The 12,590-nt window shown below is 37.0% G+C and overlaps 1 protein-coding gene across 1 annotated transcript; it reads right to left on the reverse strand.

Annotated features, from left to right (window-relative positions):
- Positions 1-699: 699 nt before the first annotated feature.
- Positions 700-1,797, reverse strand: LOC108291096 (olfactory receptor 2F2-like). The gene has a single exon (XM_017511277.1). It carries the CDS (start codon positions 1,628-1,630, stop codon positions 806-808), a length of 825 nt encoding a protein of 274 aa, XP_017366766.1. The 5' UTR covers positions 1,631-1,797; the 3' UTR covers positions 700-805.
- Between the last annotated feature and the right edge of the window lie 10,793 nt (positions 1,798-12,590).

The raw sequence follows: 12,590 nt of genomic DNA on the forward strand, positions 1-12,590 counted from the left end.
GATTGGACATTTTTAATATGTTAAATGATACCTCTTACGCAGTAAAATTCCTCTCAAACTGAGTACTGTCAAGTAGTACCTGAAACTTACATTTTCCTTGCTAATAATAGTCTTTATTATGAACAACCATTTTTAACCCTATCAAGGCAAAACAAGAATTTGAGTTGTTATTTCTCCACTGAATTACCTCCAGCACTCAGAGAAAGACATTTTGTCCACATTTAGAAGGAATCATTTAGAATGATTCCTGCACAGAATCATTTTAATAAGCCTTGACAACAGCATCCTTCTCAGAATGTTGACTCATAATTACTGCATGTGGCTACACAAACAACCAAATTATTTTCAGTGAGTCTTCAAAGTGAAAATGCATTTTGTTTTAAATGCAAACACTACAACCTTTTACAAAATGTGGATAAATAAGAACCAGTTGTCCAAGGTAAGATATATGAATAGGTTGATGATTATAAATAATGCGACATACCCAAACAGTAAGTAGTACTTTCTTAAAGTTATCACCAGGATGTAAGAGTGGAGACTGAGACATTTTGGAAGGTTCTACTACAGCAGTAGCTAACTCCACTAATCATACTGCTGTGATAGAAAATTATCCCCACATCTCACACCCGATCCAACTCAACCACTCAGCCTCCTACGTGACAGCCGCAGTACATGTTACGTCATCTCCTTCCTGGTTGCCAGGGCAACATACATTATCCCTGTCATATCTGAGTTGGGTGAAGAACACATGAGGCAAAGCTTTTTCTCAAAGTGATGTTCACGAATCAAGTTGCCAGCTTTGATGTTACCCAGAGAATTTCCCTAATAGTTTATGCCAGGCCCCCTTCACCTCTTTATTCCTTAGACTATAAATCATAGGGTTCAGCAGGGGCATAACAATGACATAGAAGACAGAGATCAGCTTCTCCCGAAGGACTGAGGGACCAGAATGGGGCTGGATGTAAGTGAAAATGGTTGTGCCATAGCACAGGGCAACCACCGTGAGGTGAGAGGCACATGTGTGGAAGGCTTTCTTTCTTCCCTCTGTGGACTGAATCTTTAGGATGGTAGAGATGATCCAGATGTAGGACAAAAGAACCAGGCAGAAGTGTGTCATCAGAAGAAGAATACTAGACACCATGATGGTGACCTCATTTGAGGAGGTGTCCATGCAAGCCAGCCTGACCACTGCTAGGATTTCACAGGATATGTGATCAATAAATTTGTTTGTGCACACGGGCAGCTGAAAGGTGATGGTGGTATGCATGAAAGAGTTAATGGATCCACTGACCCAGGATATGATGGCCAACCTAGCACACAGCACTCTGTGCATGATGGCTGAGTATCGCAGGGGGTCACACACAGCCACATAGCGGTCATAGGCCATCCCTGCCAGGAGAACAAACTCAATCCCACCCAAGGCCAGGGAGAAAAATAACTGGGCTGCACAGCTCCGGAATGGGATGGCTTTATGTTCTGCAAGAAAATGCGCCAATAGCTGAGGGACTATGCTTATGGCATAGGAGACATCAACGAGGGAGAGGTTGGTGAGAAAGAAATACATGGGAGTATGGAGTCGGCTGTCCAGCCTGATCAGAAGAACAATGAGACAGTTCCCCAGCACTGTCATGAGGTATGTGACCAAGAACAAGGAAAACAGGGAGACCTGAGTGCACCAGTCACTAAATAAGCTAAGGAGAATAAATTCACTTGCCCAAGTCTGGTTATCTGTTTCCACTTAAAAATGTGAGGAATATTAATCTGAAAAAAGTCAGAAAAAAACAGAAGCTGTTGAATCCAAGAATCATAAGAATAACTCCTTAGGAATGCATACTGTATACAACATTCCAGCCTTGACCAAATAGTTTAGATAATTCATGAGGCCAAGATGACAGGCTTATTTTCAATATACAATATATTTACTTTGCATTAGAGAGACAGCAGTGCTTTCATAAGGACATAATGTAGACTTAAATAAGCCAGTTGAAGTCTGTGAATTATGCAGTGCAATTTTTGGAAGCTTTACCTCTTTACTAACTTACCTCAGTATCCAGGGCAGGTAGGTTTTTTTTCTGGTAATGTCAGCAAAAGGAAGATTAGAAAGTCCCAGACTCTACTGTTCTCCACAGAACATTCAACTAGCAACTATCCCCAGACCAGAATATCTTTTAAAATACCCCAACACTTGGACACTAACCTGAGACAACCACATGGTACATGGAATGAAAACCAAATTAGAAGACTAAGAAGCATAGTTTCACTACAACCCTGCCACCTTGCTCCCTGCCAAAGTCAACACAATACCAGACAAAGAGGGTTTTCCTGGGCCCATGTTTTTTACAGTAGAAAAGAAAAACTAGAGGCAGTCATTCAGCTTCTCTAGTATTCCAAGATGCTTCTCAGAAACCCAACTCTGGGCTTACCTCATGGAGAACACTGGGGATAATATAGTTAGACTACCTGGTGTCAGGTAGAAACAAAGAAAGGAGGCAGAGGTCATAGTGACCAGCACACAGATCATGGTGATATCTCTGTGTTCTTGCTAGCTATGGCGCCCAATCAGAGATACTGTTAGTTCATTTACAAAGCTAAGCTGATCATCTTCAGAAGCATGGTGGGAAGTTCAACCTAGCTTGAGTCCTTAGATAGCTAGTCCTCATGCCCAGTCTCAGAGTCCACACCAGTGACCCCTGCCAAGACAAGGAGATGCACACCTCCACCCATTCAGAAAGACACATGAGGTAGACCTGCTAGACCCTGGAAGTCAATCCATGGCTCTACTCAGCCAAAAAGCCTACTCAAGAACACCTACATGTCTTTCAGAGAAGTATGAGGGCTAGACCTGCTTGACCTGGGAGGTCAAACTCAACTCAGCCAAAAGCCCATCTTACAGGGAAGCAACTTTATAAGGAAGTTCCACCTTAAAAGGGAAGCAACCCTCAACTGTGCTTTTCTAAGGAGTGTAGCCTCTGGTCCCATTCATTCTAAGCAGCAACTTCACCTAACTTTGGAGTTCAGCCTACAGCCCTACCCAACAGCAAATCCCAAAAAGCACAATGTTCCAGCCAGGGAATAAATTCTGTGACAAGTATGACCAGAAGCCATTGCAGTACCCAGTCAGTAGCTCTGTGTGATAACAGAGCCCAGCCAGTGATCTTGCCAGGCAGCAGGTCCCAGTCAGTAGCCCCAGCCAGTATCAGAGCAAAGGCAGCATCCCAGCCAAGTAGAAAACCCACAGGTAGCTTTGCCTGCCCAAGGTCATTACCAGCTGGCTCTTGAAGAATTACAAGCTAGACTAAATAGTAAGCCCTGCCAAAGAACATCTGTAAAGGCCAGAAGGAAGGGACGTCTCTTCAAATGAAAACATAACAATGCAAAGACACAAGGATTACAAAGCATTGGGGAGTCATGACACATCCAAAAAAAACTAATAAAGCTCTAATAATGAACCCTGAAAAAAATGGATATGAAGTAACAAAGAATTCAGAATAATCTTCTTAAGTCAAAAAAAAGTACTGATGGAAATTAAATAAAATTTAGAAAAAAATACACAAACAAGATGAGAAGTTTGACAAAGAAACAGAAACAATAAAAAAGAACCAAATAGAAATCCTAGAGACAAAGAATAAAAAGGCTGGACTGAAAAAATTCAATTAAAAGTTTCAATGGCAGACTCAAGCAGAAGAAATATCAGCTAGCTGAAAGACAGAACATTTGAAATTAGCCAGTCAGAGGGGCAAACAGACAAAAGAATGAAAAAGAATGAAGAAAAGCTACACGAATTATGGGAGACCAAATTATGGGAGACAAGCCAGACTGACCACAGCTAGGAGTTAGAAAAAGGGAAAAAATCCATATTTAAAGAAATGACGGCTGCAAGATTCCCTAACCTGGAGACAGAACCAACATCCAGGTACAAGAAGTTCATATCTCCAATCAAATTCAACCCAAAAAGGAGTTCAACAAAACATAAAATAATCAAAACTCAAAAACAGAGAAAAGATTCTAAGAGGAGCAATAGATAAGAAACACATCACATGCAAAGGAATTTCAACACAACTCTTAACAGATTTTTCAGCAGAAATCCTGCAGGTCAGGAAAGGTTGGGTTGATATAGTCAGAGGACTGAAAGCAAAAACCTTGCCAATCAAGAATACTTTACCCAGAAAAATCTGCATTTCAGAAATGAAAAAGAAATAAAAACTTTCCCAGACACACAAAAGTGAAGGGAGCTCATCACCACTATGCCTGCCTTATAGGAGTTATTAAAGAAAGTTCTTTAATCTGAAATAAAATGTTGTGAATTAATAACATATAACTTAAAAAATACAAAATTCAGTAATATAAGTAAAACAGAGCCATACTCAGAATACTCTAGGACTGTAATGATGGTGTGTAAAGCAATTTTATCCCTAGTACGAGTATTAAAAGACAAAATTACTAATAATAACTACAACTAAAATAAATTATCAAAAGATACCCATTAAAAGTAATGGTAAATTCTGGGCCAGGCACAGTGGCTGATGCCTGTAATCCCAACACATTGGGAGGCCGAAGTGAACAAATCATTTGAACTCAGGAGTTCAAAACCAGCCTGGCCAACATGGTGAAACCTCATCTCTACTAAAAATACAAAAATTAGCTGGGCATGGTGGCAATGCCTATAATTCCAGCTACTCAGAAGGCTGATGCAGGAGAATTGCTTGAACCCGGGGAGGCAAAAGTTGCAGTGAGCCAAGGTCATACCATTGCACTCCAGCCTGGACAACAAGAGCAAAATATAGTATCAAAAAAGAAAAAAAGTAATGATAAATTTCAACATCAAAAACATAAAATGTGGCCAGAGGGACTGAAAGTGTAAAGTTACTGTATGCAATCAAAGTTAAGTTGTTATCAGCTCAAAACAGGCTGTTTTAACTATAAGACATTTTAGGTAAGCCTCTTGGTAACCACAAAGTGAAAATATTTAGTCAAGCACAAAACAAACTGAATTGATTCAAAACATACCCCTACAGAAAATCATCAAACCACAAAGTAAGACAGCAAGAGAGAGAAGAAAGAAAAAAAAAAAAAAAAAAAAAAAAAAAAAAAAAAAAAAAAAAAAAAAAAACTATAAAACAATTAACAAATGGTACTAGTAAGTCATTACCTATCAATAGTTACTTCAAATGAAAATGAATTAAATTCTCCAATAAAAAAAGACATAGAGTAGCTGAATGGATTTTAAAAAAAGAGAGACTCAACTATACACTGCCTAAAAGAGACTCTACTCACTTTTAAGGACACACATGGACTGAAATTGAAGAGATGAGAAAAGATATTTTGCACAAATAGAAAACAAAATACAGCAAGGGTAGCTCTACATATGTTAGAGAAATAGACTTTAAGTTAAAAACTGTAAAACAGACAAAGAAGTTTGGGTGCAGTGGCTCACACCTGTAATCCCAGCACTTTGGGAGGCTGAGGCCAGTGGATTACCTGAGGTCAGGAGTTCAAGACAAGCCTGGGCAACATGGTGAAATTCCATCTCTACTAAAAATACAAAAATTAGCTGGGTGTGGTGGTGCATGCCTGTAATCCCAGCTACTCAGGAGGGTGAGGCAGGAGAATTGCTTGAGCCTGGGAGGCAGAGGTTGCAGTGAGCCTAGAGTAAGCCATTGCACTATTGTACTCCAGCCTTGGTGACAGTGAGACTCCATCTCAAAAAAAGACAAAAAACAAACCAACAAAAAACAGACAAAGAAGAGCACTGTGTAATGATAAAAGGATCAGTTCAATTCATCAAGAGGGATATAAATATTGTACATATATATGCACCCAACACTGGAGCACCTAAATAAATAAAAACAAATATTAAAGGATCTGAAGTGAGAGATAGATGGCAACACAAATAGTAGGGGACTTCAATACACTACGTTCAACAGTGGATGAATCATTTCAACAGAAAATTAATGAGAAAAATTAGACTTGAAAAACACTTTAGACCAAATAGACCTAACAAACATAGACAGAGCATTCCATCCAACAGCAACAGAATATACCTTCTTTTCAAATGCACACTGAACATCCTTCCATATAGTATCCAGGGGAGGAAGGATGGTAGGCAAAATGATAAACAATGAAGATAAACATGGTTCAAAGCTCAAGGACTACCTGCATATGTCTACTACATCAAATGTGATGAAATGTATAAATAACTTACCAAGAGAGATTCAGAAGAGACAGATGTATAGTAACAATGAGGCCAGTGTCTCATGAAAAGATAGTATATTAGAGAATCTGGATGTGCATCTTGTTTTTTTATGACATACCAGATGTGTGATTTGGGTTATAAACTTAATTTTTTATATTCAAAATGGGATAATATGACATAACTCACTACGATATGCAAGTTCAAATATAGATAACTCATAGAGAAACCACTTCATAAACTGTTAAGTAGTAGTACTCTTATAGTACAGGTATTAGTGGTAATCTGACCTCTAACCCGCAGGAGACAAAGTAACAAATGAGTTTTCCCCTTATCTCCTCTCAAGTTCAGCCTTTTTTAAAAAGGAAGCAAAACTTTTAATAGATTTAAAGTCTTGGAGGTAACTTACACAATTTGAAGTTCCTGGGAACTTTGGGTCTTACTGAGGATTTAGGCTCTTTCAATCTTTGGTAAAAAAGGAAGGTGAGTGGTAATTATGTCTTGTTATTTCTATTTTTCTATTGTTCTGTTTACTTATTTCTACTCAGTCTTTTTATTTTTCTAAGAAAGCCTTTGCATATGGTCTCAGAAAAAAAGATGGTAGGGAAATGGCTGCTTAAACTTTCTAGCATAAAAGACAAGAACACATCTGGTAACCTTTGTTGGCTATATAGCAGATCTGCCTCCAAGTAGATATTTCATTTTTGATTAATTTGGCAAACATCTATGAAGTGCCATTTTTACTAGATGCTGGCATTTCAAGGTGAATATTACATTTCCCTGTCCTCAAAGAGCTGACATGACAAGTGAAGTAAAAGACACAGAAGAGATTTTTATCACAAAATGTGTTCCTCTGCTGCACTGTGAGGAACACCATGAGCTGGCTGGAGAACACGCAAGCCCATGACTCATAAGCTCTTCTCACCCACTCTGCATATCTCTCTACTACAGCCTTTGTCTCACTATGACTGAGTGACAGCATCACATCCTAGAAAAGGCATGAGCCTCAGCGCCAAACAATCTACATTTCTTTCTGCCTCTTGAGGCCTGGAACAAGCTACTAACATTTTATTTACTTCATATTTCTTTATCTGTAAAATATGGATAAATATTGGCTAATTGAAAGGTATGTGGGTTAAATCCAATGCACTGAAGATCTAAAATTGCTACAGGAATGATTGAATCACTTTAGTGCTCATCATTAAGTGACGATAATTGGCTGGCCTTTCATTTCATGCCCTTGACCACTTTCAGTGCCATATTCTTTCATTTATTCCCCCTCTCTAGCATCCTCTGGTTTATCTTGCTTTTGATTGACTCTCACTTGCTGATTACAAAAAATATACAAACCAATTTAGGGAGAAGAATGTTTGCTACATAATTATCATTTTAATTATCTCTTTTCTTTCACATCCAGCATTCCTAAATGATTGGTTGGGTTTATTTCCTCATAACATTCATTATTTAGGGCTGAAAATCTAATTTCCACCTTCACTAATCTATAGAAATTGCACTCTTAAAGGGCACTTGTAGCTTTCCAAAAATCATATCCAGAGACTTTTATTCTACCTTCAATCTTTGTCTTTTAACTCATTTAACTGTTTGTTTCTTAAAACTCTCAACTCTGTGAAACTCTTCTGTCCTGATTTTATTCCAAATTTATTTTTTCTGTATTTTTGGATGATTATTTCAAATTTTTCTTATTCCATCACTGCAAGCATTTTCTAAGTTTCTGTGTGAAGAACATGCTCTCTTTTTTCTATAGCTTTTCCTTGAAGGACTTATCTTAGCTGTAATAATTATTATCAACTCAATATGGCCCAATCTCAATTCTACATTTACCTCCTATACTTCTCTCCAAAGGTTCATATGCTTCCTTTGGCAGTTTAATGAATGTATTCTAAATATTTCACCGTAGACTCAACTCATGTCTCTACAACCACCTGACTCCTTTATTTCTATCAATGGAAGTAAAATTCTTTCACTCTTCCAATGTATCATGTTTAATTTTTCTCTTTTTCTTGCCCCTTCATGGAATAAATCACCTTCTTGCATTCTTTTACTACATGCCTCTCATCGCTCCTTAGTTTCCATTCACACTGCTAATCCCTTAACACATGCCTCATCACTTCCCATCTGATGAAATACAACCTCTTTATGAATCTCACTGATTTGACCTGTGCCCACTCCAAACCACCGAACACCGTACCACCAGACTGATTATCCTAAAATAAAATCATTCCTAAATTATAATCATGCACAAGTGTATCTTATGACATCTGACTACAGGATTAAGTACATTCTGGACAAATGAGTGTCCAAATTCTTGATAATAGGTCCTTCTCTATATTTTACTTTATTAGTTGTAGCATTTATTATCATGTATGTGTTTAGAGCATCGTATTTTACCAAAATATCCCTCTGATGCTAAATACCATTCACAAGTATATCAGCTAATTATTTTTAATTTATCAAAGACTGTATTTAGCATTGCCTTGATTTTAAAATAATTTAAATTTAAAGTAACTGATATCCACATATTCCTGTTTTTTAGCCATAGAGTCCCTTCTTAGATTCATGGTAGATAAAGAAAAATAGAAATAGTGTCTGCATTTAAAAAGATAAATGAAGGAGGAAAGGTGTTACATGATTTTGACACACCTGCAGTTAACACCATCTCCACATTATCTTGGACTCATCTTTAAGCTAAATAGAGCTGGATTTCTAATCTGTCTTCAGAATGAATGAAATAATTGCCAGAGAGTGTGTTGCATATCCAAACACTTGATGTCAGAAGTCTAAAGCTTGGTGTACTCAACTTCAGTGTTTCAGGGGATTGGAAACTCTCCTAAAACCTGTTTTTCATTGATAGCAACATCAATGAAAGAAAACATTAAAAAAGATAGACTTTTGAGAACATTTGCTCCATTTTTCTCTGTACAAAGCATTCCGGTTTGGTTTCCTGAATTTTCACACATCTGAGTCTAATTATTTAGACCCAGTTTCTCAAATATGTGCATCTCTGACATTCACCTTTGGTAACAGTTTATTATGGTCTTATTGTACAAATTTTCACCTTTATATTTCTTGTCCCCCTAGCTTTAGTATAAGGCTAAGGATGCAGCTTGTGTTCAAAAGCCAGTTTGGAATATGAGCGCAGGTAAGAGTCAGCCCTGTTGAGATCTTCCTCCTCTACAAGCCTGTTTTGTGTTCTTTTCTCAGTGCTCATCCCAACTCCAGCTGTTTTATCTTTTGGAAGGTACCCCATTTTCCTTTATTAATCAATAAAATCCAATTTTAAATCCACTGGATCATATATTATCCTCATACTGGACACACTTCAAACCATAACCTCTATATATATTTTGAGATTTCTTTGCCTATTCAAAAATAAAGAATATGTGCTGTCTGTTCAGAATATAGCATTGAAAAATGACATACCTCTGAGGTTCATCTTCTTAGACATAAGCACTGATAAAAAAAAAGACTTCCTCATGCCTGTTTTATGAATTGTGATGGATATAGAGTAATTTCTGTGGTCATAACAAATAGGACACAGTAAACAATATATTAAGAAAGTTGCCATTGAAATATTCTGCTACAAATTATCTCCTTGTTGTCATCACTAATGCTTGAAATTTCAATATTAGTAATTTATTATTTTATATTGAAATTTTCTTTCTTGTGAATTTTTAGATGTAGTTATTCTAAATGGAATTTTAAAAATCTGAATTTTTATTGTGACCCTTTAAAATAAGTCATTCAAGAGCAGAAAACTGAGACCTTCACAAATGGGGTAGATGAGGAATGACATTAAAATTGTAGGAAAAACTAGACATGAGGTATATAGAGCAAAGACCAATTCCTCACTGTTAAAATATTACTTTGGTTGGCCCTAAAGTACCATCATATACTATGCCTTATTAACAGTTATTAATAGTTATCGTAAACAGAGTCACAATTTCTTTTTCTTATGACAGAGAATAAGAGCAAAAAACAAATTTTTATTTTCCTAATATATAAAACATTTAATATAACAATACAAATAATTAAAAGTTTCAATTTTAGTTAGTTATGGTTTTTTGTTTAAATTCAGAAAATCTAACCATTTAACCTTGAACACATTTGACCTTCCATATTGGAGTTCTAAATAATCTTGACTGGGACAAGTGAAAGCCTAAATATAAAAACAGAGCAAAAAAAGACAGATGTTTCTTTCTGCTAGTCAAAACATCTCAGTCATACCTTTATGAAGTTGAGCTGTTAGTAGAAATGGGACCTTCATTTAGAGAAAGATTTCTCTGACTCGTGGTTTAAGTTTGGTTGATGTAAACACAGGGTGTGTCCACCATGAGCAGGAATATTTGCATTATCCTAATGTTTGGAAACAGAGAAGCCCAGGACCCTTTGGGTAATGGATATCTCAAAGACAGGTTTGACATCCGAAAGAACAATTTGTTTTCTCTCTGGGATCTTGTTATCTTCTTCCAGTCTGTTTTGGTTATCTGACTTTTCACATATTGGAGTCCAATTATTTGGATCCAGCTTCTAAAATACATGCAACCCTGACGTTCACTTTTGATAGCATACTTTACTATGGTCTTATTGTGTAAATGTTCACCTTCTTTATATCTCTTGCCACTTGTAGCTAAGAATAAAGTATAATACATAATTTTTAAAAAAAGAATAGGGCATTCTTTTGCAGTATAAAGTATAATTCTTTCCATTAGTAAGTCTTCATAGTGCAATCCCTACAGCCAATTCTAAGGAAACCGACCCTAGAATAAGATTTAGGAGACCTAAATTCTAGCTCTAGCTCACTCTCTGAGTGCCAAAGTTCTTTGAATAAGCTATTAATCAACTTACATTTCCATTTTTTTGTTATTAAAAGGAAAATCCTAATTTTGTATAGATGAAACCCTTAGGGAAATAATTGAAATAGGAAGCTTTGAAGCAACTGGCAATTTATCTTACTTGGGAATGTACTATACTAATATCCCTATCACCTACTAATTAATATCAATATCTAAATAAAAATGTTCACTTCTGGGAATCTCTAGGTCAGTAATAAATATCAAAATTGAAAAGTCTGCTGAAAATAAAATGTACCCAAGTCTTAAGCTTCTGCAAAGCAGTTATTTTACATTTGCTATAATACTTAGGATGAGAGGATTTTACCAGCCATATTCCATACCCTAATCCAAAGCCCCTAACAAGTTAAATTATTTGTATTTCATTCCCTTATAAACCTACACTCCCATATTCTGTGGAAGCTTCTCTAACATTAATCACTGCCTGACTAAATAGACATGTCTGCTTCAGTCTAGGTTTAAGTTGGCTCCTCAAGATTGCCTTCCTCCAACAAAGTGATAGACCATGTAGATTAGATATCCCAAATTCCTTGGGCTCCTGGACTCATGAATCATTGAGGACTAATTGTGATTATGAGAAACACTGCTGGGAGGAAGTTGACATGAGCTCTGAAAACAGCTAGAACACAGGCCTAACAAAGCTTGCTGGTGGCTCCACTGACAATGTAGAGTGGACTGATTCCCCTTAGGAGTCTTAGAATGTTAATTGCTGTCACCACTCCCATTTCTCAAGGGCAAGGCTTCGATTCTGGCCTTTTCCCTGTGGAAAGCTCTTTTCTTCCATTCCTCTCTTCTGTAACACCTTCACTGAAGTCTTAGGTCTTTCCAAAAAGTCAGAGAAGCCAGTACATTTCTTATGGTACAATTTAAAGTCCAATTATAGTAGCATCACACAGACATATTGAAAACTTCAAATTTACAGAAAGTTGTTAAGAGGAGTATTACTGGCTATTGCAAAAATAAAATAAAAAAGGATCAAGATTTTCCAAAATCCTTAATTTTGTTAAAGTATGAAATTTCTACACCTCTTCAAATTTTATTGTGGATTAAACATTGTATTCTCAGATCATTGTGGATTCACGCATTGTTTTACAACATAGTACAGAAATATCCCTTGTACTCTTTGTCCAATATTCACCAATAATAACATTTTGCAAAGCTATACTAAAATATCATAACCAAGATACTGTCACTGACATATTAAAGATACAAAACATTTCCATCACCACAAGAAAACCAAATGCTAGCCAGGTACGGTTGCTCACCTGTAATCCCAGCACTTTGGGAGGCCAAGGTGGGCAGATCACCTGAGGTCAGGAGCTCAAGACCAGTCTGACTAACATGGAGAACCCTGTCTCTACTAAAAATACAAAAATTAGCTGGGCGTGATGGCGTATGCCTGTAGTCCCAGCTACTTGGGAGGATGAGGCAGGAGAATCGCTTGAACCTGGGAGGCAGAGGTTGCAGTGAGCCGAGATCGCACCATTGCACTCCAGCCTGGGCAACAAGGGTGAAACTCTGTCTCAAAA

The sequence above is a fragment of the Cebus imitator genome, unplaced genomic scaffold, assembly GCF_001604975.1.
Source record: "Cebus imitator isolate Cc_AM_T3 unplaced genomic scaffold, Cebus_imitator-1.0 Scaffold446, whole genome shotgun sequence".
Classification (NCBI taxonomy): domain Eukaryota; kingdom Metazoa; phylum Chordata; class Mammalia; order Primates; family Cebidae; genus Cebus; species Cebus imitator.